General features: G+C 40.7%; 1 protein-coding gene across 5 annotated transcripts in view; it reads left to right on the top strand.

The window, feature by feature from the left end:
* The window catches only part of EPB41L5 (erythrocyte membrane protein band 4.1 like 5), a 139,809-nt gene extending 117,403 nt beyond the window's left edge, over nucleotides 1-22,406 (top strand). For all 5 annotated transcript variants that reach the window (XM_019715485.3, XM_074335200.2, XM_019715484.3 and 2 more), the window contains 4 exons: nucleotides 1,503-1,577; nucleotides 11,515-11,556; nucleotides 11,910-12,037; nucleotides 17,663-22,406. In XM_019715485.3, coding sequence (XP_019571044.3) covers nucleotides 1,503-1,577; nucleotides 11,515-11,556; nucleotides 11,910-12,037; nucleotides 17,663-17,729 — 312 coding nt within the window. In that variant the 3' untranslated portion in view covers nucleotides 17,730-22,406. The remainder of the gene's footprint in view (nucleotides 1-1,502; nucleotides 1,578-11,514; nucleotides 11,557-11,909; nucleotides 12,038-17,662) is intronic.
* Nucleotides 22,407-27,453: the final 5,047 nt, after the last annotated feature.

Here is a 27,453-nt window from a genome sequence, read left to right as displayed (position 1 = left end):
TGATCTTTGTATTTTTGTGTTTTGGATGCTGACTATGCTTCCCTAGTGTCTCAAACAGTACATGGCACATAGTAGGCGCTAAATATTTATTGATTGAAATAAATATTTCAGTCCTGTCACTGTGCTGCAGTATAACCAGCCCATCACAGCTCCTGCCTTTCCTGTATCTACTTGTCACACCCTCACCAATTCAGAAATCATAGAAACCCAGTTTATTGCCTAGTGAGTGTTTTAATTTGCGAGTTAAATGAAAAATTGTCAATGGAAATGAACATTTACCATTGTGCTCTTTTATGTATAAGCACATTTATTGTAGAACTTTACCAAACATTTCATAAAAAGAAAAAATTAGAAATCATATGTATTCCCACTGCCCAAAGACAGTGTATAGTCAATATTTAGGTTACAGTTTTTTCAGACATTTGGGTTAGAAAAACAATCAGGAAAAAATTTATGTTAATTAAAATTCTAAAAAGATGTATTGACATCTTTAATCACTGAAAATTGTTTAGTGGAATCTGATATGTTTTTGGAATAGAGAAGGACATTTAGTTCAAAGATATACTGCATATGTAATATGTACCAGACAGCATGCTAGGTTGTGGAAATTCAAAAATGATTTAAACATGGTCTCTTCTTTCAAACTGCTTATAGTCCACTGGGAGAGAGATTTTTATTGTAATGCATTGTGATACAAATATGCACAAGCTGTTTGGGGGCACTCACCCAGGTCACAAGGAGGATGGTGGTAGGATAGGTGGAGGGAGATAAGAAGGAGAACAGTTTTTTTCACATGTGTGATTAAAATTTAGTTGAATATTGAAACATGAATAGGTAATTCACCATGGCCTGAAGGCAGATAGACAGAAATAGAATTGTATTAATGAAGGGCTTTTTCATTATGTATTACACATTAAATACTTATTTCTCTTATTTCTAGATTAGAATCTTCTATACTTTTAAAATTCTTTCTACCTCCACAAACATGCACACACGCATGCATGGACATGTATACACACACACTCTCACTCTGCAGTACAGAACTGCGTCTTCCATAACGTGCTTGAAATACTAATTAGACAAAAAGTATTAACATCTATGGGGGGAAGTTCATATTGTCCTCTTTTGCAAACAGTGAAGCACCTATATGTCTGGATAAAGAAGCATTTGAAATTCAGTCGTCTCCTTTACTCAGCTGTCCCCTGGGCTGAAACTTCTGCCTCTCCCTTCTAGTCTAAAAGCCAGAACAGTCTTTACCCTACTCAAGTTTTGTCTCACCAAAAGGAAGAGCTATCTGCAAGTTCACGTAACACCTAGCTTTTTCAAGTTCTGATTGTAGTCTAGGTTCCCCTCCGAGCAAAAGTGATTCCTGAATGTCCCTGTTTGTTTAAAGGTTAACACCAACTAGGCCTGGGTAAGGATGATAAATTGAGAGATATGGGAAAAATCAGTCTGATGATTAATGGGTCATTTAACAACTGTATATATTTTGTCTTCCACAGGATGCTACAGACGAATTGGATGCCTTGCTTTTATCTCTGACTGAGAATCTAATTGACCACACAGTCACACCTCAGGTAAATATGCTTTAAAACAGCAAGCTGGAAAGGAATTTCTGTCTTGAAAAATGTTCCTGCAGATTCCAATTTTTGCCTTTTTAACCACTTAGTAAAACTTTTCATTTAATAAGAGTTTATATTTCAGTAACCACTTAGCATTGACTTTCTGTACTATAAAATTCTACCAGTTTGAATTTGTGTGTCACTATACAGTGTGTCAGTACTGTGAGCCTATTTGTAATTCAACAGTGTGCTGTGTAACAAGAAGAGGAAACATGAGGATAAACCAGCTTCTAAAGAGTTAAGGCAATAAAGACATATTTAACTTTTTAAAAAAATTTACAGAATGGTGGGAGCGTAAGAATGGTTGGCATTGAACATACCGATTATTATTGCAGTATGAGGGATACTGTGTTAAGTGCTATGACTATAATCTTTCTCCCCAGAGACTTACAATCTAATTGGGTGAAAGGTATACAAATAACTCATGTGGTGCCTTACGAGTAATATGACAAATTGCTGTAGGAACTAGATGGTACTTTCTACGGTGCTGGATATTTGCTTAGATCATTAGTTCTCAATCTTTGGTGGGTAACAGAATCACCTGGAGGTGATAAAAACGAAGATTGGTACACTCCACCCTCAAAGTTTGTGATTTGGTTATGAGGTAGGGCCTGAGAATTTGCATTTCTAACATATTCCAGGTGAAACAGATAGGGTCTGAGAGCCCACTTTGGGAACCACCAGCTTAGCTCAATAAACAAAGAGACTGTACCAAAGGATAAGAATTAGTCACAAGTCTGGAAAAGTGAGCAGACAAAATAAAAGGGATAGTGGCAATATTGAGCCATAATAATTCTTTATATACACAAAAGAGGTAACTTCTAAGATTAATGCAAGATGGCCCGAAGCATGGAGAAAGAATCTCTGGGCCTACCTCAGAACACTTACTGTGTGTGTAGTCCTTATATTAGTGGGTAGGTGATACAGTGATGAAAATCAAATTGAATAAAAAATTCTTTTTATATCACTAATATGTTTTTGTTTCCCTACAAATTTAGAATGCTTTCTTTGTTTAAAACCAAAATTTAGAATATTACACATTATAGATTCTGCATGTGGGCTATCTGTTCTATTACACTTACAGTTTTCTCTAAGTGTAATAGCCTTTTAATAACTTCAGCTTTTTTATTTTATTTTATTGGGGAATATTAGGGAGCAGTGTGTTTCTCCAGGACCCATCAGCTCCAAGTTATTGTCCTTCAATCTAGTTGTGGAAGGCGCAGCTCAGCTCCAAGTCCTGTGGCCGTTTTCAATCTTTAGCTGCAGGGGGCACAGCCCACCATCCCATGCGGGAACTGAACTGGCAACCTTGTCTTTGAGAGCTCGCGCTCTAACCAGCTGAGCCATTCGGCCACCCCACCGGCAGCTTTTTAATTGGTTTTGATGTGTGGTAAGGCTAGCCCAGCATCATCATGCAGCTTTTTTGCTATTTTTTCTTGTTAATTCTTTCAGGTGCTTTTGGAATACCTTTGTCAAGTCCCACCCATCTCAAAATTCTTTGAATTTTTATGTGTGAATGCATTAAGTACATAAATTAATTTGTAGAAAGAATTGATATATTTATGATAATTTGCCTTCTTAGCCAAGAATACAATATGTTTTTCTCATTCAAGGCTTTCCTATATCTCCTATTAAACGCATATACTTATAGCCCCCCAATATAAGTTCTGTACTTTCCTATTTTTATTTCCAGATCCTTCATGCTTTTTTTTTTTTTTTAAGATTTTTATTGGGGAAGGGGAACAGGACTTTATTGGGGAACAGTGTGTACTTCCAGGACTTTTTTCCAAGTCAAGTTGTTGTCCTTTCAATCTTAGTTGTGGAGGGTGCCGTTCAGCTTCAAGTTGTCCTTTCAGTCTTAGTTGTGGAGGGCACAGCTCAGCTCCAGGTCCAGTTGCCGTTGCTAGTTGCAGGGGGTGCAGCCCACCATCCCTTGCGGGAGTTGAGTCCAACCAACAACCTTGTGGTTGAGAGCCCGCACTCCAACCAACTGAGCCATCTGGCCACCCGGGAGCTGAGCGGCAGCTCATTGACTTCATTCTAGTTGTGGAGGGCCCAGCTCACTGGCCCATGTGGGATTTGAACCAGCAGCCCCGTTGCCCAGAGCTTGCGCTCTGACCAACTGAGCCACCCGTCACCCCCACTTCATGCTTTTTTGGCTATTATTAGTGAGGTCTTTTTCCCCCATTATGTTTTAAACTAGCTTTGAGAGGGCTATTGTTTTCTTTTAATTAAATTTATTGGGGTGACAATTGTTAGTAAAATTACATAGATTTCAGGTGTACAATTCTGTATTACATCATCTATAAATCCCATTGTGTGTTCATCACCCAGAGTCAGTTCTCCTTCCATCACCATATATTCGATCCCCCTTACCCTCATCTCCCACCCCCCACCCCCCACCCCCCGTTACCCTCTGGCAACCACTAAACTATTGTCTGTGTCTATGAGTTTCTGTTTCTCATTTGTTTGTCTTGTTCTTTTGTTGTTTTTGGTTTATATACCACATATCAGTGAAATCACATGGTTCTCTGCTTTTTCTGTCTGACTTGTTTCGCTCAGCATTACTCTCTCAAGATCCATCCATGTTGTCACAAATGTTCCTATATCATCTTTTCTTACGGCTGAATAGTATTCCATTGTGTATATATACCACAACTTCTTTATCCATTCATCTATCGAAGGACATTTTGGTTGTTTCCATGTCTTGGCCACCGTAAACAAAGCTGCAATGAACATTGGAGCACACGTGTCTTTATCTCTAAACGTTTTCAGATTTTTTGGGTAGATACCCAGAAGAGGGATTGCTGGGTCATATGGCAATTCTACTCGTAATTCTTTGAGAAACCTCCACACTGCCTTCCATAACGGCTGCACCAGTCTGCATTCCCACCAACAGTGTATGAGGGTTCCTTTTTCTCCACAGCCTCTCCAACATTTGTTACTATTTGTCTTGTTGATGATAGCCATTCTGACTGGGGTGAGGTGATATCTCATTGTGGTTTTGATTTGCATTTCTCTGATGATTAGTGATGTTGAGCATTTTTTCATATGTCTATTTGCCATTTGTATGTCCTCCTTGGAGAAATGTCTCTTCAAGTCCTCTGCCCATTTTTCAATTGGGTTGTTTGTTTTTTTGTTGTTGAGTTGCATGAGTTCCTTGTATATTCTGGATACTAGCCCCTTATCGGAGGCACTGTTTGCAAAAATCTTCTCCCATTCAGTTGGTGGCCTCTTTATTTTGTCAATGGTTTCTTTTGCTGTGCAGAAGCTTTTAAGTTTCATATAGTCCTATTTGTTTATTTTAGCTTTTACTTCCATTGCCTTTGGAGTCAAGTTCATAAAATGCTCTTTGAACCCAAGGTCCATAAGTTTAGTACCTATGTTTTCTTCTATGCAGTTTATTGTGTCAGGTCTTATGCTTAAGTCTTTGATCCATTTTGAATTAACTTTGGTACATGGTGACAAATAGCAGTCCAGTTTCATTCTTTTGCACGTGGCTATCCAATTCTCCCAGCACCATTTATTGAAGAGGCTGTCTTTGCTCCATTGTATGTTTTTAGCTTCTTTGTCAAAAATTATCTGTCCATATTTATGTGGTTTTATTTCTGGGTTCTCAATTCTATTCCATTGGTCTATGTGTCTGTTTTTCTGCCAATACCATGCTGTTTTGATTATTGTAGCCCTGTAGTACAAGCCAAAGTCAGGAAGTGTGATACCTCCATTATTGTTCTTTTTCCTTAAGATTGCTTTGGCTATTCGGGGTCTTTTGTGGTTCCAAACAAATCTGATGATTTTTTGTTCTATTTCTTTAAAATATGCCATTGGGATTTTGATGGGGATTGCATTGAATCTGTATATTGCTTTGGGTAATATGGCCATTTTAACTATGTTGATTCTTCCAATCCATGAGCACGGAATGTCTTTCCATTTCTTTGTGTCTTCTTCAATTTCTTTCAAAAATGTCTTATAGTTTTCAGCATATAGGTCTTTCACATCCTTGGTTAAGTTTATTCCTAGGTATTTTATTCTTTTTGTTGCAATTGCAAAAGGAATTGTTTTTTGTATTTCTTTTTCTGAGATTTCATTGTTAGTATATAGGAAGGCAATGGACTTTTGTGCGTTGATTTTGTAGCCGGCAACTTTACTGTATTCGTTGATTGTTTCTAATAGCTTTTTGGTGGAGTCTTTAGGGTTTTCTATATATAGCATCATGTCATCTGCAAAGAGTGATAATTTAACTTCTTCATTCCCAATTTGGATGCCTTTTATTTCTTTCTCTTGCCTGATTGCTCTGGCAAGGACTTCCAATACTATGTTGAAAAGAAGAGGTGATAGGGGACATCCCTGTCGTGTTCCTGAACGTAGAGCAAAGGGCTTCAGTTTTTCTCCATTAATTATGAGATTACCAGAGGGCTTGTCATATATGGCCTTTATTATGTTAAGGTATTTTCCTTCTATACCCATTTTATTAAGTGTTTTAATCATAAATGGATGTTGTATCTTGTCAAATGCTTTTTCTGCATCAATTGATATAATCATATGATTTTTGTCCTTTATTTTGTTTATGTGATGTATCACATTGATGGATTTGCGTATGTTGAACCATCCTTGTGCCCCGGGGATGAACCCCACTTGGTCGTGATGAATAATCTTTTTAATGCATTGTTGTATTCGATTTGCTAGAATTTTATTTAGGATTTTTGCATCGGTATTCATTAGAGATATTGGTCTGTAGTTTTCTTTTTTTGTGCTGTCCTTACCAGGTTTTGGTATCAGGGTAATGTTGGCCTCATAGAATGAGTTAGGGAGTACTGTCTCTTCTTCAATTTTTTGGAAGAGTTTGTGCAGAATTGGTATTAGATCCTCTTTGAAGGTTTGGTAGAATTCACTAGTGAAGCCATCTGGTCCCGGACTTTTGCTTTTGGGAAGGTTTTGGATGACTGATTCAATTTCGTTACTGGTGATCGGTCTGTTTAGATTTTCCACTTCTTCATGGTTCAGCCTTGGAAGGCTATATGTTTCTAAGAACTTGTCCATTTCTTCTAGGTTGTTGAATTTGGTGGCATATAGTCCTTCATAGTATTCTTGCATAATCCTTTGTATTTCTGTGGTGTCCGTGATAACTTCCCCTTTTACGTTTCTGATTTTGTTAATCAGTGTCTTCTCTCTTTTTATCTTAGTAAGTCTAGCCAAGGGTTTGTCAATTTTGTTAATCTTTTCAAAGAACCAGCTCTTTGTCATATTAATTTTTTCTATTGTCTTTTTGTTCTCTATTTCATTTAGTTCTGCTCTAATTTTTGTTATTTCCTTTCTTCTGCTGACCTTGGGTTTTACTTGTTCTTCTTTTTCTAGTTCTTTAAGGTGTAACATGAGGTTATTTATTTGGGAGTTTTCTTGTTTCTTGAGATAGGCCTGTAATGAGATAAATTTCCCTCTTAAAACTGCTTTCGCTGCATCCCAAAAATTTTGGTAGGATGTATTTTCATTGTCATTTGTTTCTATGTATCTTTTGATCTCTCCTCTAATTTCTTCTTTGACCCAGTCCTTCTTTAAAAGTATGTTGTTTAGTCTCCATGTATTTGTGTTTTTTCCCACTTTCTTTTTATAGTTGATATCCAATTTCAGAGCCTTGTGATCAGAGAATATGCATGGTATGATTTCAATCTTCTTAAATTTGTTGAGACTGATTTTATGTCCCAATATATGGTCTATCCTTGAGAATGTTCCATGTACACTAGAAAAGAATGTATAGTCTGATGTTTTAGGATGAAGTGCTCTATAAATGTCAATTATGTCCATTTCATCTAATGTGTCATTTAGGGCTACTATTTCGTTATTTATTTTCTGTTTGGATGATCTATCCATAGCTGTCAATGATGTATTTAAGTCCCCTAGTATAATTGTGTTTTGGTCAATTTCTCCCTTTAGTTCTGTTAGTAGTTGCTTGGTGTATTTCGGTGCTCCCTGATTGGGGGCATAAATATTGATGACTGTTATGTCTTCTTGTTGTACAGTCCCCTTCACCATTATGAAATGTCCATCTTTGTCTCTTGTTATCTTTTTCACCTTGAAGTCTGTTTCATCTGATATCATTATGGCTACACCTGATTTTCTCTGGGTACCATTTGCTTGGAGTGTCAATTTCCACCCTTTCACTTTGAGTCTATGCTTGTCCTTGTAGCTGAGATGTGTCTCTTGGAGACAGCATATGGTTGGGTTTAGTTTTTTGATCCAATCTGCTACTCTGTGCCTTTTTATTGGTGAGTTCAGTCCATTTACATTTAGGGTGATTATTGATATGTGAGGATTTCCTGTCATTCTATCCTTAGTTTTCTGGTAAGGTTGTGTCTCCATTGTTTCTTTGCCTTTTTGTTGTAGTCTATTATTTCTGTGTGGTGGTATTCTATGATGTTTCCCTGTGTTTCTTTTTTTATTTCAGTATATATTTCAATTCTGGATTTATTTTGAGTGGTTACCCTTAAGTTTATGTAAAAGAAAGTTTGATATTTAGAGTATTCCATTTTCTTCAGCACGCTTACTTTCTCCATTCCCATATTCCGGTTCAGGCCTTTACTCTCCCCCCTTTTGAGTTTTGGTTGCCACAAGTTGTCCCTGTTGATGGTGGTCGAATAGCCTCCTTTAGTATTTCTTGTAGTGCAGGTCGTGTATTAGAAAATTCCCTCAGCTTCTGTATGTCTGGAAAGGTCTTTATTCCTCCTTCATATCTAAAGGATATCTTTGCTGGATATATTATTCTTGGCTCATGGTTTCTCTCTTTCAATAGTTTGAATATTTGGTTCCACTCCCTCCTGGCTTGTAGAGTTTCTGCTGAAAAATCTGATTATAATCTAATGGGCTTTCCTTTGTAAGTTACCGTCTTCTTTTCCCTGGCTTTTTGAGGATTCTTTCTTTGTCGTTGATTTTAGACAGCTTCAATACAATGTGCCTTGGAGAAGGTCTGTTGGGATTGAGGTAACTAGGTGTTCTGTTTGCTTCTTGGATTCGAGGGTCCAGTTCTGTCCACAAGTTTGGGAAGTTCTCATCGACAATTTGTTTGAATATATTCTCTGTTCCCTTCTCTCTTTCTTCTCCTTCTGGTATGCCCATTATTCTTATATTGCTCTTTCTGATGGAGTCAGAAAGTTCTTGTAGAGTTCTGTCATTTCTTTTAAGTCTCAAGTCTCTTTCTTCTTCTCTCTGTGTCATTTCCAGGTTTCTATCTTCGATGTCACTGATTCTTTGCTCCATCTGGTCAACTCTACTACCTAAGCTGGTTATTTCATTCTTAATTTCTTCTATTGAGTTCTTAATCTCCAGAAATTCTATTTGGTTCCTTTTTAAGATTTCAATCTCTTTCGTAAAGTGCTCATGCTGTTCTTTGATTGAGTTTCTGAGTTCCTTTAACTGCCTATCTGTGTTTTCTTGTATCTCGTTGAGTTTTTTCAGAACTGCAATCTTGAATTCTCTGTCATTTAAGTCACATATTTCTGTATCTTTAAGTGCCTTCTCTGGAGATTTTTCACTTTCTTTCTGAGCTATCTTGTTGCCTTGGTTATTCATGGTGATTACTGGTTTACTATTTTTCTTCCTAGACATCTACAGGAGTGACTTCTGCAACAGGTTGATAGAAAGCGGTCTTTCTTTTGTTTGCCAGTACTTGTTGGTAGAATGTTTTATTATTTCTCCAACTGCAACTTATTTTTCTTCTCCCACACAGTAATGCTATGTTTTCTCTGCACTATTCCAACTTCTCACGCAAAGGGGGGATTCCCTGGGAGACGGGCTTCTCCTCTGTTAATAGTTCGTCTAGGTCACAGGACGCAGTGTCCCGGTGGGTATGCGGAGAGCTTTTGATGTTGGAAAGCTCTTCCAGCTGCTGATTCAGAGCCCGTATATTTCAGCAGTTCTGTTTACTCCTGCAGGGATCCGCCCAGATTGGTGGGGTCAGGGGCGGGGTGAGATGTGAGAGGTGGCCCAGAGCAATGGCGGCGACCACCACCACAGCCGGTCCTGCTTCCACTGGTCTCTCCCCTTTGCTGGAACTAGTTGGGCTGTGAATTTGTGTTTGTGGTCCACAGATCTCAAAACAGCAAATTTTCTGTTGTTTTGATCTGACACTGCTACTGTTTCGCTTCTAGCACCGGGCAGGTGGGGGCAGGGCGAGCTCTGGGAGGGGAGGGAGGGGGCGGCTAGTCTCAGTGCCTAAGGTTCCGTTCTCTGCTCTGCAGTGCGGGCTTAAACCACCGTTTTCAGCCTTTTTCCCTCAGTCTTTTCTCCAAGGTCTCTGCCGTGAGCGTTGGGTTCAGCCGTGTTATATGCTGTCCCCTCAGCCCTGTGGAGCCCTGGCGGAGCCCTAGCAGTCCGAGCTCTTCCCTCTCCCGCAGCTGCGGTAGTTCCGGGAAGCAGCGAGCTCGGCGCACTGAGCTGGGTCTGCGTCCTGCGCCCGCGAGGTTCCGTCTCCGCGCGCTTCTCCCTTTCCTCCTCCCTCCACTCGCGCTAATCTCCCACCTGTAGGTGATTTCAGTCGGTAGTGGGCCTCTTCGTGTTGCTTGTCTGCTGTGCAGGGAGTCCTTTGTGGAGTTTTTGTTGTTCGATTCTTTGTAAATTCCAGGGGAGCTTTACAGAGGCTCACCTCACTCCGCCATTTTTCCGGAAGCCTACAATTATTGATTAATCCATTTCTCACATGCTGAGATCTGTCATTTGTTCTTTTGCATATTTTGAAGATGTGCTGTATGGTGCATATATGTTGATGGTAATTTTATTTCTTGAGTTCCTTTCAGCATTTTAAAGTCCTTTATTCTCTCTTAATTTCCCTTTTGATTGACATAAAATTGACACCCTAGCATTCTTTTTAGTTTGTATGGCCTAGGATATAATTTTCTGTCCTTTTATTTTCAACCTTTCTATAGCTGTTGGTTTTAAGTGGACCTTTTGTGAACAACATTTTGCTGGATCTTGTTTTTAAAATCTTATCTGAGAATCTCTATCCTCTGAATTTAATCCATTTATATTTACTGTAAGTATGGTTATTATACACTTATTTCTACCAAACCATTTTTTGTTTACTCTCACCATATATTCCTTTTCTCTCTCTCTCTATTATTTCCTGTGATAAAAGTGCATTTTCTTAATATTGGTGGGAAAGCCATGCTTTGTATTTTCATTCTTCTGGTGGTTACCAAACTTATTTAAGACCTGGATTTATAATAATTTTTTCTTATCAGAACCTAAGGCTACCAGTGCCAGGGCTAGTCTGAGTTTTTATAAAATAGGTGAGTTCATTAGATTATAATTCTACACATAAAAGTAAGATCTAGAAAATTAAACATTAAAATGAATGTAGCAAAGGCCCTATGAGGCAGGAGCAATATGGGAGTTTTAATTTCTGTTTTCTACACACATGCATGATAATTAGAGAATGACCTATATAGAAACAGATGTTTGTTTTCTGTGTCCTTTCTTTGTGCTGTTCTTTTTGATTAGTCACAGCCCATTGTTGAGAATGCTACCAAGAAGGCTATGATTATTTGTAATGAACTGAAATTTCAGAAAATCAAATGTTAAACTGATCCTGGGCGGTGGGGGGGGGGCAGGGGGGAGGGGAAGTCCTGTTAAATGAACTGAAAGTAGTAGCAGCATTCTTGGAGAAGTAAATTTTTAGATTAAAGAGATTCTCAAAATTATGACCGTTTTTTGAGTGATGAGATATGGCATCTGTGTTGTAGCAAAGGCTCTTAGGTGCAGAAGGCTGCGTCAGCTCAAGAGGACTGTTAAGGATTGACTCCCTGTCCAATGCATTTTGTAGTAGAAGAAAGCATTATGGGTAGAATTGTGAAAATAAGTCAGTGTTCCCTAAAAATAAACACATATATAAAATTTATTTTAGGTATCTTCAACATCCATGATCACACCCCGGTGGATTGTGCCAGTAAGTTAATATTTGCAATTTTTCAGTTGGTTACCTTTTCATAGTGAGGCCTAAAGGATTGCCAGGCTCTTGTTTTTCCTTAAAAACATGGGGTCATTATCAAACGTCTGACTTAATAATGGCTTCAAACTAGTGGTTTAACTTTTCTGTTTGTAAATGCTTATGGATGCTGACAAATACAAAAAAAAATCTGAGGGGAAGGATGGTTAAAAACAAACAAACCGAAACAGCCATGATCGTCAAAATAATGCCCTTGTTACCATAATCATTAAAGAAGATGACCTAGAGCTGCCGTGCTGACCGTGGGGCAGGTATTATCACTTCTGCTCACAGACGTCATCTGTCTCCTCCAGAGTGGTGCACTTTCTCATGGACTCGCAGGAAATGGACCATCCTTGGTGCAGAAGGAGGGACATGGCAATAGAGACGTAACCTCGCTGATCTCTCCTCCAGCGCCGTTCTTGGTGGATGCTGTGACCAGGTGAGGAAATTATTTCTCAATTACAGTTCTTAGGCATCTGTTAGTGGGGGGAGGGTGGGGAGCTATATGTGCAGAGGGCGCCAAAAAAATGTATACACATTTTAAGAAAGGAAAAAACAGTATTAAAATTATGCTGATGGTAACCACTTTGAGCTCCTCTTGTAATTGCAGGAGTCAAACATGACTTGTATTCATCTTTTGTTATCGGTATATATTGAGTATTACAATTTTAATATAATTTTCCTTTCTTAAAATGTGTATGCATTTTTTTTTGGCCTCCTTTGTGCATGTATGTGCGTATGTGTATGTGTTTATGTGTATTTAAAGCAATAATGTCAATTCTTTAATTGAACTTAATTGAAGTTGGATAAATTTTCTCTATTATTTAGAATAGTGTTTTTTCTTACAGCAATTTTCTACAAAATCATTGTGTTTTTTTTTTAATAAAGTCTTTGTTAGATAAGGATGTTACAAGCTTATCCTTAGCATTTATATTTGTTTTTAAGTTGATTTGTCGTTCTCTTTCATGCTTTACTGTTATGTTGTCCATCAGTAACGTGATGAGGTAGAGCGAGGGGTGAGGTAGGAGATTCCCAAGGTGAGGCTCTGAGATGACAGCCTTTACTAGTATCTGTTGCATACTCTTTTCAACATTGTGCTTGCCACAAACAGAAATTGGACTCAGAAGAGCTTTTGTTTAGCATGTAGTTCTTCAGGATTTATAATTGCCTTCATTCTTACCTCAGACTTTTTTCTGATTATGTCTGGGATTTCTCATGTCCTCCTGATATTGGAAATGTGGGTCAATTGAAGTAAATGCTTTCCTAATTAGGGAGGGAAAAGTATTAGAGATGATTAACTTCAGAAAAATTTATAGCTTCATTTTAAAATTATTCTTTTAGCTCCACAGTCTTTAAAGTAATATAATTATTCACTCAGCACACACTGAATGTCTGTTGTGTACCTGGCACTGAAGATGGCTCTGAGCAAGACACATATGGGATCTGCCTTGGGGAACTCACGTGCAGTTGTCAGGTAGCACTTCATATAAATTTAATAGGTTATTTGTCTAAATATTTATATGCCTAGTGATTGCCACTGTAAAAATAGAGGTTACATGCAGAGGACCAGGTGATAATGCTTTGTCATTGAGTTTACACAATAAAATGTAAGTTCTTAAGGACCTCCAAATTAAAACTTACAGATGAAGGAAGCGCTTATCTCCACTCCTTCCCAAAGCAAAGTAGTCATAAAGAAATAAAAGAGATAAAAAATGACAAGTAGTATACTTGAAACTAATATGTCAATTGTAACTCAAAAAAAAAAAAAAAAAAAAAAATGACAAGCAAATAAATCAGTGGAACTGAATATCCAGAAACAAGTCCACACATACAGTTACCTGACTTGTGAAAAAGTGATGGTTTGGTGCTATGGGCAAAGAATGATCTTTCAGTAAATCAGCTAGACAAGTTTAATATCCATGTGAGAAAAAACAACTTCTTTTCATTTTAATTAAATGTATTGGGGTAACATTGGTTAATAATGTTATAAAGTTTCAGGTCAACTTTATAATACAACATATGTATACTCCATTGTATGCTCACCACCCAGAGTCAATTCTTGCCACCATATATTTGACCCCCTTTACCCTCTTCATCCACCCCTGTCCCCACTCCTCTCCTGGTAGCCACCATTATGTTGCGTGTATCTATGAGTTTGTTTGTTTTGTTTATTCGTTCGTTGCTTTCTGTTTTATATCCCTCATATGAATGAAATTGTCTGGTGCTTGTCCTTTTCTGTCTGATTTATTTCACTTAGCGTGATACTCTCAAGATTCATCTATGTTGGCGATATTTCGTCTTTTTTATAGCTAAGTAGTATTCCATTGTATATATATATACCACATCTTCTTTATCCAGTCATCTGTTGAAGGACACTTAGGTTGTTTCCATGTCTTGGCTATTGTGAATTATTGTAAACAGAAGGGTATATATACATGTATCTTTACAAATAAATATTTTCAAATTTGGGAAGAAATCTTGACCCAATCTCATACCATACACAAAAATCCATTCTAGGTGGATTGCAAATCTCAATAATAAAGTTTTTAGAAGAAAATATAAGTGGACATCTTTGTGGCTTTGAGTAGAGGCAAAAATTTTTTTTAAACAAATCACAAACATATTTTGTGAAGATAGGGATACAAGGTGGGACTGAAAATGAGGACTGGTAGAAAGTATTTATACCCGTTTAAACACTCCCCCTCCCGAACCTACCCGTGCTGGCATGATTCTAGAGGTTTCCTTTTGGAGGAGCTAGGCCAGAGAGGCTCTGGATTTGGGAGTTTCTATTTAGAGTAAAGCCCAGAACTGAAAACACGATGGTTAACTCAAAGTCCACAGACTGAAGGGTGAGACATCCAACCTTCTTTTTTTTTCTCAGCTTCCAGAAGGTCATTGACCAAGTATAAATGTCTCGGGTGAGAAATTAAGAGGACTATTCTATAGAGAAACTGACCAACCAAAGAGAAAAGGCCCACAAAATAAAGTTTGTGGATCTCCTGATGAAATTGCCAGGAAATCTGCTTAATAATAACTCTACCTAGAAGCCCACCAGTTTATCAGTGTTGCCCGTATATACAGTTTCCAAACAGCTTTCCAGTGCTTTTCCCTTAAATATGAAGAGAGCCAAAGGTTATCAGATGTTGTTTGAAGAAACACCAAAACAGGTCAACTGAAAAAGAAACGAAATAAGGCAACGTGAGTATCAAAAACTTTACAAAATGATAGTATCATGAGGGAGAATATACTGCTTCTTTGCAACAATTATAGGAAATTATAAAGAAAAGGAATAGAAAACAAAGTATTCTAAGAAATTATTAGCCATGTTAAAAATAAAATCCAAAGAATGCGTGGAAGATAAAGATTGAGGAAATCTCCCAAAAAGTAGAACAAAAAGATGAAAACTGGGAGAGAAAAGAAAATTGGAGGATTGGTCTAGGAAGTCCAATATATGAATCATCGGAGATCCAGAAAGAAGAACAAAGTAAATGAAAGTGAGAAAATTGTCTAAAAAAGGAATTGATATTTCCCAGAACAGAAGTACTTGTGTTTTTAGATTAAACAGGCCTACTGAGTACCCAGCATAGAGAACGAAAATAGACAACACCAAGGAGCATCATGAAATTTCAAGAGTATCAAAGTTGAGAGGATGTTAGTCTTCAGAGAGAGGGGGGAAAAAGAGTACAAACAAATGCCTGGAATTCAAAATGACAGCAGACTTTACTGAAAGCTAGAAGATAATAGAGCAGTATCTTCAGAATTCTGGAAGAAAATCATTTTTCACCTAGATTTTTACATCCAAACTATCGATAAAGTGTGAGATTAGAATAAATAGACATACACAATGGGATTTATAGACGATGTAATACAGAATTGTACACCTGAAATCTATGTAATTTTACTAACAATTGTCACCCCAGTAAATTAAAAAATAAAAATTAAAAAATAAAAATAAAATGCTCTCTTTGAATATTTACAGTTCTGTTAAATACCAAGTATGTGCTTTGTCAGAGATTCAAATAATAGTGTGCCAATAAAGTTTCCACTCTTAATGTTCAGTGACAAAAAAAAAAAGAATACATAGACATAGAGTTTCTCTAAAGTGTGTGCTTTTCATGTGGTCTTCTTCAGGAAACTATTTATTAGAGTATGTGTCCCATCAAAACAAGGTGATTATCCAAGAAAGAAGAAGACATGGGTCCCAGGAAACAGAGAGGTGCAGGAATTTACCAGGAAGAAGGTGAAGGGAACTTCCAAGGTGGCAGCTGCCCAGTGGGTCTAGAAAGCATCCTGTATAGATTTGAAGAGGAGGATATAGAATTCCAGGAAGGATTTTGCCAAGAAAAAAACAAACACAAGGCCCACTCCAATTTTGGGGTTTTTTTTGTTTGTTTTTTAATTACTCGACATGTCGGAATGTAATGAGATCCATGGTTCTATCTGCGAGGTTAGGGATAAATTAAATAAATATAGAAAACTGAGCAAGCAGTTCACAACAAACAATGAGGCAGTTATTCAGTCCAGAGAAAACAAATGTAGAACAAAAAAAAATGTATACTCAGTTGTAAAAATATTTACATAATTACAACAAACACTGATCAAAATTGTTCATATAACTGTGTTGCAAAAGTAAGAAGGAAGGATTGTGGGCTGGTGAGTCAGGTGTAAGAATGTTAAACTTTTGTAATCTACAGTAGGAAGTCATTATAGAAACTCATCACTTAGAAGCAGATTTGGGTATCCACGGGGTCCTGGAACCAATCCCCTGTGGATACCAAGGGGCTGTAGTTAAGTTTTGGGGGAGTCAAAAGTTACACACAGATTTTTCAACTGTGCAGGGGTCAGAATCCCTAACACCTGGTTGTTCAGGGGTTAACTATATTTCCTTTGTACTATAGATTTTTTTTTTAAGTGTCTAAATTAACTTTTTTTAAAATATTTTATTGGGGAAGGGGAACAGGACTTTATTGGGGAACAGTGTTTAATTCCAGGACTTTTTTCCAAGTCAAGTTGTTGTCCTTTCAGTCTTAGTTGTGGAGGGTGCCGTTCAGCTTCAAGTTGTCCTTTCAGTCTTAGTTGTGGCGGGCGCAGCTCAGCTCCAGGTCCAGTTGCCATTGCTAGTTGCAGGGGGCACAGCCCACCATCCCTTACGGGAGTCGAACCGGCAACCTTGTGCTTGAGAGGACGCACTCCAACCAACTGAGCCATCTGGGAGCCCAGCAGCAGCTCAGCTCAAGGTGCCGTGTTCAATTTTAGTTGCAGGGAGTCAAGGAATTGAACTGGCAACCTTGTGGTTGAGAGCCTGCGCTCCAACCAACTGAGCCATTCGGGAGGCAGCTCAGCTCAAGGTGCCGTGTTCAATCTTAGTTGCAGGGGGCGGAGCCCACCATCCCTTGCGGGACTCGAGGAGTTGAACTGGCAACCTTGTGGTTGAGAGCCCACTGGCCCATGTGGGAATCAAACCGGCAGCCTTCGGAGTTAGGAGCACGGAGCTCCAACCGCCTGGGCCACCAGGCTGGCCCCTGTACTATAGATTTTGATATTAAGTTTTTTTTAAATCAAAATAGATGTCATTACATCCCTGCATCTAAACTTATGATGTTTTCCTACAGCAGAGACTCGGAGGCCCTCATGCAAAGCCCAAGTACTTTTATTTTTCACATAGCTCCACCAGAGCGGATTAACTGGGATAGGAACTTAGCTGGCCACTGACACCAGGTAAAGAACACGGAACAGCCCACTTGCCTTGGCATTTCCTGAGCAGGTCACTGTCTTGCTCAGCACGGCACTGTTCTCGGTATTCGTAATAATAACCCTGAGTAAGACATGGTTCAGCGTCTGCTGTATTTTATTCAAGAAAGTAGGAGTAGCTGATATCTTTAGATTTCACTTCTAGAGGAAACACGCATCAGTTACCTTCCCTCTGTGGAGTACTTCATTGCTAAGTTAGGTATTACCGCATAATCATGTAGGTCTCTGATTTATTCCCAACATGCTCTGTGTGGCACTTGTGGAGATATGCATGTTGCGTCAAAAGGTTTCATTGAACTCATTCTTCTTTCAGCTCTGCTCCAGCTTTAGCCGAAGAAGCCATCGGGAAGCAGAAGTGTTTACTGACAACTGAGCTCTAAGGGGCTGCCTCCGCCCCACCTGTACCTGGAATGCCTCGCACTCTCCAGCAGTCCGTCCTGGAATCAGTTTCCACTGAAATGTGTTGGATTCTGGAGCTTGTCTTTTACTTGTTGGGTAAAAAAAAGTTTGCCTAGATTTGACTTCAACTTCATGAAAAAAACAGCTACATTTTCCGTCCAACTGGAAGGGTTTAATTACACTGCATATTTTCCCAAATGAGGGTATCTGGTCTTTTACTTTCTATAATTTTATTAAAGTTTTAAATTCCCGAAGTAAGGAAATTACTTTCCCTGTGGTTTCCTTCAACCTCTTAGCTCCACCTAGTGGTTGTAATTGTTCATAATGTGCCCATAACTAGGCTGTCTCTAGTCAACAGCCTATTGAAGTAATTTCTGTAGTGGTGGGTGAGTCCTCGAGCTGAATGCCTGTTAGAGAAGTTGCACTTTTCCATGCGTTACCTGGAAATCAGGAATTGAGGAACTTAATTATGTAGGTAGGTTAGGTGCTAGCTTGCTTTTTTTTTTTTTTTTACAATTATTGCAATACTAAAGAGAAGTTTAGAATACAGGTTTTCAAATGTCACCTATACTTTTGACATCTTACTGGAGTAGCTACTCCAAGTTGACATCAAGGTGAGCTAAATCTTGGGAAGAACTACAGAGAACTCAATTGCCTGTTCTATGATTTTTACCCCTGCCTTCCCACAGGAACCGCCCCCATGCACCACACACATGTTCTGTAACTTTTCAGCACGGAAGGGGCTGGTAGGTTCAGAAGGCCCTGGGACATTGACCTTGAGGCCTGCACCCTCCTTCCTGAGCCATAGGGGATGCGAGGCTTGAAGGAGCAGGATAGCAGCTTCGGGCTGTCCCTGCTCCACATGGGTTCCTATTGGGACATGGGCTCTGTTTCCTTTTAGGGTGAGCTGAATACATTTAGAGCTTGTAAACGGAAGGAAACGAAAACACCAGGACAGAAATAGGGGAGGCAGGGGGATTTGTTTTTTGAACAACTAACCTGTCCAAAACTGCACGACATACTTAAAGAGCTCACGTCTCACGTGACATTAGGAAGTTTTTGTTCATTATAAAAAGTTCTCTAGAATTTCCTCATCACTTTTGGTCTGTACAAAAAAATATATTATGTTAAAGTAGTACGTGCTCATTATAGAAAGTAGGGGAAAGTGTAAAATAACCACCTGCGATCCCAACACCCAGAAAACAACGCTGTTTTCGCTTTAAAGCTTTAGAATGCGTAAGGTGAACCTCACTGCTGTTGGGAATTAGGAGGATGTGAGAACCACGTTGGTAACTTGGTTGTTAATCCCTGTTCTCAAGGGCTGATGTTACACTGTACCTCCTGGAGTTTGTTTTCAGTTTTCTGCCCTGTGATATGTGTGTAACTAAGTGCTAATTTATGCGGCTCAGCATAAAAGAACATCCAGTGTATGATCTTTAAAACTCCGTGGTTCGGGCTGTCCTGGGCTCCCTGTAGCATAATCGTGTGCTCAGGCAGACACACTCTAGTGTCGACTGGAAAGCTCACGAATTTTAATCCGTGTTGTTTCCCAGGGAGCTGTAGAGATTGGAAACCACTTTTGCACAAAACAGTTTTGCTGAAAGAAAGTTGGCACTTGTTGCTGGCTGCCTCCTTTTAGCCATTATGCTAAGCTTGTGGATTTCACTGGTGGAGCTCTTGCCAATTCTTAATTGTAAAACAAATTTTCTGTCCGCGTAAGTGACACCTAGAAACAGGGGCTTGACCCAGGACATGATGGACTGGACAACAAATTTTCAGGGTCCTGACACCCCTACATGTGCTGAAAGGCTGAGGTGGTGCTTCTAACCACGAGCAGCTAAGGCATTACCAGCTTGAAGGCCTGGATTTCCCATCCAGTTTATAAGGTAGCACCATCCTCATTTGAAACTTTCTAAAATTTAGGAATTAAGTTGTTAAAAATATTCTATAACCTTTGTGTCTTCGAGTACCGGTATTCTTGCCAGTCAGAATACGGACAGGGACTTTCTTAAAATTCATTTGAATCTCAAGTTAGTAGGATAGTTTGTCTCATGTCCTGACATAAGTGGTAAACATGGAAATTAATGCTTTCATGATGGATTGGCGCTGACACATGAGGTGCCTGTCAAGTATACCTTTCCTGTCATAATCTGCTGCTGCTGCCGTCCCGAAGCTGCTGTCACGCTCATCTTGTCCCGCTCATCTGAGCATGGAGGGGAGGGACGGGCAGGGCTGAGGGTGTCTGAATGTGTCAGATGGGGAAGGGGAAAGGGCTGTCTCTGAGGAGAGGGAAGCACGGGTGAGTCAGGAAAGGGTGCTAGCTAGCAAAGAGAGACCTGAGAGGATACTGGATAAACCGGCAGGCTGCTTGCTCTGAGGTAGGAAGAGGGACAGCTGTGGTGGCACTACAGGCTGGTGGCCATCAAGGCACTGTCCCTCATTCCAAATGATTAAAATCCAAACCATCTGATCTACTAAGTAAAGGTCTGGTCCTCAGAGGAGGGAGAATAGCCTACTTGCTGTTCAGAGAGACCACTAGTTGGGCATTAAGTTTTTCTGTATCCAGATAAGGTTCCCACACAATAGTACAACACAGCTAGAAAGCAATATTGGCAATGTTTGATTAAGTTAGGAGTGATGCAAACATGTTTTAAAAGAACGGGAACCACAGTTTACCTGAGCACTTGAGTTAGAAAGCTGTTAGCATTCCTCCATGGAAGGCAACTGGGAGGTGATTTATAGCTGAGATAACAGACCCAGATCAGCAGAAAATAACAGTCATTAGCCACACGCTTAACTACTCTGGTTGCTTTCTCTCCTGGCTTTACTCCCGGACTCCTTAACCACAGCGATGGTGGGACCTGTGACTGCAGGAGTTTTAGGTGGGCACATAGGAAGTGGCTGCTCTTTTGTCTTCTTGCCGTTGTCTCATTGGCCTGCGAGGTGTTGCTGCCTCGTTTTATAATGGTTTGCTGTGTGCACTGTTCTTAGGGCACTTAGTGCAGTGCTCTGCAGTATAGGTGTGCTGCCGGTCTTGGGGGAGCGGAAAGGACGCCAACCTGAAATCAGTCCACTTCACAGCCCTGGTAGGGAGAGGGAGAGTTGTTGGCATGGTGGTGTAAAACCAGATTGACAGGTTTCAGCTTCCTGCCCTGGACAACTCTTCAGAACTTGTACAGTAACCAATGAGATCCTGTTTCTTACTATTGGTCAGTAGTATGGCCTTTGTGTACAGGGGAAGGGCTGGCAGTGCATTCTTTCCTGCCCTTTTGGAAACACTGCTGGACAAAGGAACGATTAGGTTCTTTTGATCTGGATAAATTTAGACATACCCTTCGCAGCTTTCCTGAAATGTTTATGTTGTTTTAAGACAAATTCTTTTTAAACTTATTTCTTACAGTCTGCTAACTTTCTGTCTGCTTTTGCACAATCCCAGATGTTCTGCGGACAATTCAGGATGAAAACTCTGGGTTGTTCTTGCATCTTAACTGTTTGTTCCCTTACTCCGCTCAATTCTGACTAACACTGATGCCTCCAACTTGTCTTAGGTAAGCCCCAGACTGAAGCTCGGGTGGCACTTCAGAAGCCGTGTGAAAGCAGAATGATTTGGCAGTCACTTACGTAGAGAAAAATCTTTGCTACTTTTTCTGTAAGTAAGGGTCTAGAGAAGTGAAGTTCTTTTCTTACTTAGAGCAGGGGTCAGCGAACTTTCTGTAAAGACCAAAGATCGTTGGTAGTTCACTGCTCAGCTCTGCTGTGAGAATGAAAAAGCAGCCTAGACAATATATATGCCTGGGCTTGGCTGTGTTCCCGTAAAGATTTATTTACAAAAATAGGTGCTGATTCTTGATCTCAAGTTTATAGGTTGGTAGAGTGACCCCCTGGGAGTCACACAGATATCCACGTAGGCTCTGCAGCATCGTCTGTCACTTGGGGGCACCTGACATTTCTAGACGTTGGCGTTCCCACTCACACTTGGACGAGATGCAGGCATGGCCCACCCAGCTCTGAGACCGTCTGTGAGCTCTCAACAGTTTCTGGTTAATCTTACTCTCGGCCTTTTAGTTGCTTAGAAAGCTAGAATCTTCTGTAGACTGAAGAATACAAATTTCTGTATCATTTGTCCTTTTTTTCTTCTCAAAAATTTAAAAACACTCTGGTTCTTGAATAATCAGAAGGAAGTTGGAAGCTTTTCCTACCTATTAGTCCCCAGAAAGAGGAAATGTGTTTGGGTTATAGAAATGTGCCCTGAACCTAACTCTGCTCTGTGAATCTGTTGGTCGAGCTTTGAGTATTTCCAGTTCAAAGAGATAGGATCCGTGCCTCTCTTTATCACATTGCTGAGTCACTTCCCAGGATTCCCCTTTATCTGAGAGGTGTCTTAGCACAGATCCCTTGCTCTTTTTATCTGCATATCTGGATATGATAAGACAGTTTTGAGGACCTCACTAACTATTTTGTGTTTACTTTTTATACGTGTAAAGCTTTGCAGTAGCTTTCAAAGGGTAATTTATTTTTTATATCAAGTGCACTATTCTTTCAATGTGTCCCACGGTTTTGTATGACTTGTGTTAGAGGCACTGCACTGAACTGAGTTGTTTGTATGCTGAAATGACAACTGTAGATGTGACCACAAATAAAGCTTTTGTGAAACACGGTTTTATGAGCTGTCTCGGTTTCTTGGAAGTATAATACCTGCATGCTGGCCTTGTTCTCTCCTCAACAGAATTGTGAGATGAGAGTTGCTGTTAATAGAACAGAAGGAGTGAACGGAAGCAAGGAACAGAAGTAGCACTGCAGTTTTTGGTGCTCAGTATGTTTGCTGTGAGTTTGGGAGCAGAGGCATTCTGGAAATTTAAGAAGCTCCTTGGTCGTGCACAGCATATCCTGGGGCAGAGTGGTCATTCCCGGGAGCAGCGTGGCACCATAGAAACACAGCTCTACCACGCAGTAGCCCTGAGACTTAGAATGAATTATTTCACGGATAATTCCTGTGCCTCTGTTGCTTTGTCTGAAATGGTACAGCATCCGGTAGAGGGCAGGTAGATGTCCTCTGTCTGCTCCCCTTCGTGCTGACCTGTCTCACCTTCAGGTGTGCACAGTGCCATCCCGGGAAGAACGGTGCTGCCACGTGGTTTCAGGACTTCTGCTGGCCAGTCATACGGCACCATAGGATGTCGGTAAGGTGCCTGAGAAAGTCTCATCTTCCCCTCTGCCCTCCTCTCTCTCCTGCCTGGAAAACAGACAGTGTTGGGCCTTGGAAACCATGGATCTTCTCTTAGGCTCTTCGGGGATGTGCAGGGAGAGGCAGGAACCTGGGCCGAGTCCCCTGTGCTGGAAACTCCTAGGAGGGGTTTCTTGGCAATAAGCCACCCGTCACCCTAATTTAAGCAAAATGACTCATTGGGAAGCTATGGGGAGCTCTGAAGCAACAGGAAGGCAGGAAGATGAGCAGAAGTGAAGGGGAGGACGGGTGGACTCCATGTCAGTAGAAGCAGCCTGACCTCTGCCTACTGCCCACATTGCAGGCAGGGAGCTCCAACTGGAGCCTTGAGTCGTCCCCACACGTTGCCCTCAGAGGGCAGGGCACCTGACAAGGACGTGGTTCTCCAAAGGGAAGGGAATGAGTACTGGGCTACCCAAACGACCACAAAATGAACCATGACACACAGAAAGGACTTTTGTGGTCAGCACCGAAGAAAAGCAGGAGGGCAAAGAGTGGCTGCGGAGCTCATGTCGGTGAAGCCCAAGAAAAGGAACTCAAGGTTGCTTCGGTGGCACTGTGGTTATCTGTCTTGGCGTGATCTGGCCCAGCAGACATTCAACCCAACTGTGCTTACGTTGCAAGACTCCATGTGAGACCTAGAGGGGCACAGAGCAGCCCTTTCTCGTCCCAGCAGCGTCGCCCCTGCCCACGTGTGTCTTGGGATGTGCCCCATCCCCCATAGTCAGGTGCCCCTGAAGCAAAAATAATGGCTAGCTTGCACTCTCAAGCTTGGAAACTGGGATGCTGGGGCAAAAATAGATTTTCAATAAGACCTGGTTTGCCACTGTTTTTGTTGTTGGTTTTTAGGATCTGAAAATTATTCTGTTGTGTTTTTCTTTAAGATTTTTATTAAAATACAGCTAACATACAATATTATATTAGTTTCAGGGGTACACCAATAGTTGTTCAACGTTTATATACCTAAAGAAGTGATCACTATGATAAGTCCAGCCACCATCTGACACTGTACCACGCTATTACAATACTATTACCTATATTCCCTATGCTGTACATTACATCCCCATGACATTTGTTTTATACCTGGAGATTTGGATCTTTTATTGCCCTTCACCTTTTCACCCCTTTTAAAATTTTTCAATTACAGTTAACATTCAGTATTACTTTATATTGATTTCAGGTGTATAGCATAGTGGTTAGACACTTGTATAATTTAAGAAGTGATCCCCCTGACTAGTGTAGTACTCACCTGACATACATAATTATTACCATATCATTGTCTATATTCCTTATGTTTTACTTGACGTCCCCATGACTGTTTCGTAACTACCAATTTGTACATCTTAATCCCTTCTCCTTTTTTACTAACCCTCACACCCTTCCCATCTGGCAGCCATCAATATATTTTCTGAGTTTGTTTTGTCTATTTTGTTTAGATTCCACATATAAGTGAAACCACATTGCATCTCTCTTTTTTTGTCTGACATACTCCCTCCAAGTCCATCCGTGCCACCACAGATTGCAAGACCAATTCCCTTTCATGGCCGAGCAATATTTCACTTTATGTACCACCTCCTCTTTATCCATTCATCCATCGACAGACACCCAGGCTGCCTCCATATCTTGGCCACTGTAAACAATGCTGCAATGAACATATGGGTGCACACATGCCCTCGAAGTAGCATTTGGGTGTCTTCAGATAAATACACAGAAGTGGGATTAATGGATCCTTCACTGTCTCTTCTTAAAGCCTTTGTTTTAAAGTCTATTTTATCTGGTATAAGTATTGCTACCCCAACTTTTTGTTTGTTTCCATTTTCATGAAATATCTTTTTCCATCCCCTTACTTTCCATCTGTGTGTGTCTTTCAATCTGAAGTGATTCTCTTACAGGCAGCAAATTGAAAGGGTTTTGATTTCTTACCCATTCAGCGCCCCTATGTCTTTTGAGTAGAGCATTTAATCCACTTACATTGGAAGTAATTATTGATAGCTATGTAGCTATTGCCATTTTATTCATATTTTTTCATCTTTTTTTTTCCATCTTAAATAAGTCCCTTTAACGTTCCTTGTAATACTGGTTTGGCGGTGATGAACTCCTTTAGCTTTTTCTTGTCTGGGAAGCTCTTTATTTGTCCTTTGATTCTAAATGGTAGCTTTGCTGGGTAGAGTAATCTTGGTTGTATGTCGTTGCTTTTCATCACCTTGAATATTTCGTGCTGATCACTTCTGGCCTGCAAAGATTCTGTTGAGAAATCAGCTAACAATCTTATGGGAGCTCCTTATAAGGAAGTTACTAGTTGCTTTTCTCTTTCTGCTTTTAGGATTCTCTCTTTCTCTTTAACCTTTGCCATTCTAATTATAATGTGTCTTGGTGTGAACCTGTTTGGGTTCATGTTGTTTAGGACTCTGTGCTTCCTGGGCTTGTATGTCTTTCTTTTGCCAGTTTAGGACAGTTTTAGTCATTATTTCTTCAAATACTTCTCAATCTCATGCTTTTTCTCTTCTTCTGGTAACCCTATGATGTGAGTGTTGTTACCCTTGATATTGTCCCAGAGGTCTCTTAAACACTCCTCATTTTATTGGATTCTTTTTCTTTGTTGCTGTTCCAGCTGGGTGTTTTCCAAATCACTGATTTGATCCTCTGCTTCATCTAGTCTGCTGGTGATTCCCTCTAGTGCATACTTCATTTCAGTTATTGTATTTTCCCCTTCTGACTGGTTCTTTTTTATGCTTGCTATCTCTTTGTTGAAGTTCTCACTAAGTTCCTTGAGCATCCTTACAACCATTGTTTTGAACTCTGTCTCTGGTAGGTTGCTTGCCTGCATTTTGTTTAGTTCTGTTTCTGGAGTTTTCTCCTGATCTTTCATTTGGGATGTATTTCTTTGAATCCTCATTTTGGGTGCCTCTCTGTTTGTTTCTATGTATGAGGCAGATCTGCTATGTCTCCCAGTTTTGGCCGAATGTAGCAGATGCCCTGTGGGGCCCTGGTACAGTCTCCCTAGTCACCTGCTCCAAGTGCTCCAGGAGTGTCCTTTATGTGGGTGGTGTGTGCCTTCCTTTTACAGTTGAGTCTTGATTGCTCTTGGCACGTCAGTGGGTGGGATTGACCCTCAAGCTGATTGGTTTGACTATGGGGTTTGGCCACATCCACAGCTTATAGACTTGCTGTGTGGGGGTATTACCCCACTGAGTGGGATTTGCCCCAATGAGCTCTGGTGCCTGTTGAGACCGCCCTTTGGGTGTCCCACTTGTGGGGCTAATTGGGCAGTGCTCTGCTGTGGCCTGCAGCCACCCTCCAAGTATGTTGGTTCTGTGGCCTCTTGCAAGGGGCTTTGGTGCAGGCCCAGGTCACCCACTGCCTGTGACTGGCTGGAGACAACCTGATAGGAGCTACAAAGCAATCCATGGTTGTTTGCTGCCTGTGCTAACCCTTGCAGTGCATGGAAGAGGGCTCTCTGAACTGAAGACATCTGCCACCAGTACCGAGCCTGAGGTTCCTCCACAAAAAGTGAGGACATTCTGAGGCCTGCTGCTACCTGCCAGTTCCCTTAAGGTTCAGTCCCTGATAAAGCCTCATGTGGAACACAAGTTGGGTGAGACAAGGCCTCAGGGAGTCACTAGAATAGGAAGAATTGTGGTCAACAGGTTAATGTAGACTGTGGTTTGGTTCCAGTGCTGAGCCCAGAGCTACTCAGCAAAAGTCTCGGAGTACAATGTGGCCAGCTGCTGCCAGCCTGGGTCCTGTGGACTCTGATATTTTTTCAGGAAAGAGTGCAATGCAGGCAGGGCTGGCTGATCATGGAGAACATGCCTCTGGTGTTGGGTGAGTTTGGCGGGACAGGGTCTCAGGGAGTCAGCAAGGTGGAACAGTGGAGCTCACCAGGCCAATCAGAATCAGATTTGACCTGTGTGGCAGAGCTCAACACAGGAAAGTTGGTGCCCAGCTGCCAGCCTCATGGAAGAAGAACTGCACACAGAGAAAACGGTGATGGTCCTCCAGCCCTCGCTTTGAAGCCACATGCTTCAGTCTGCTCCTTGTATGCCTCCAGGACCCCTTGAGTTACTGTCCCTTTGCTGGAGCCCAAGGTGAGTGCCTATAAGTGAGAGGATGTCTGGGTTTCCTGCAACCTTCCATCCCACCTGGTGGTCGGAATCCCCACTGTTTTTCACAGCCAGATGTTGTGGGGGCTCCTATTCTCAGCACCAGTACTCTGGGCTGGGGAGGTTGGTGTGAGGCTGGGATCTCTCACTCCTCTGGGGGGATCCTCCATGGCCAAAATATTCCTCTGTTTTCTCAACTGCCACACGGAAGTTTGGAGCCAACCCATTTTGCATCCCATTCCTCCTACCAGTCTCAACATGGTTTCTTCTTCTTCTTCTTCTTTTTTTTTTTTTATTAAATTTATTGAGGTGACAATTGCTAGTAAAATTACATAGATTTCAGGTGTACAATTCTGTATTACATCATCTATAAATCCC

This window comes from Rhinolophus sinicus, chromosome 17 (assembly GCF_057876585.1).
Source record: "Rhinolophus sinicus isolate RSI-liver-muscle chromosome 17, RSI-T2T, whole genome shotgun sequence".
In the NCBI taxonomy this organism is placed as follows: Eukaryota; Metazoa; Chordata; class Mammalia; order Chiroptera; family Rhinolophidae; genus Rhinolophus; species Rhinolophus sinicus.
Note: the sequence above shows the minus strand (reverse complement) of the source record. Positions and strands in the feature narration are given on the sequence as shown.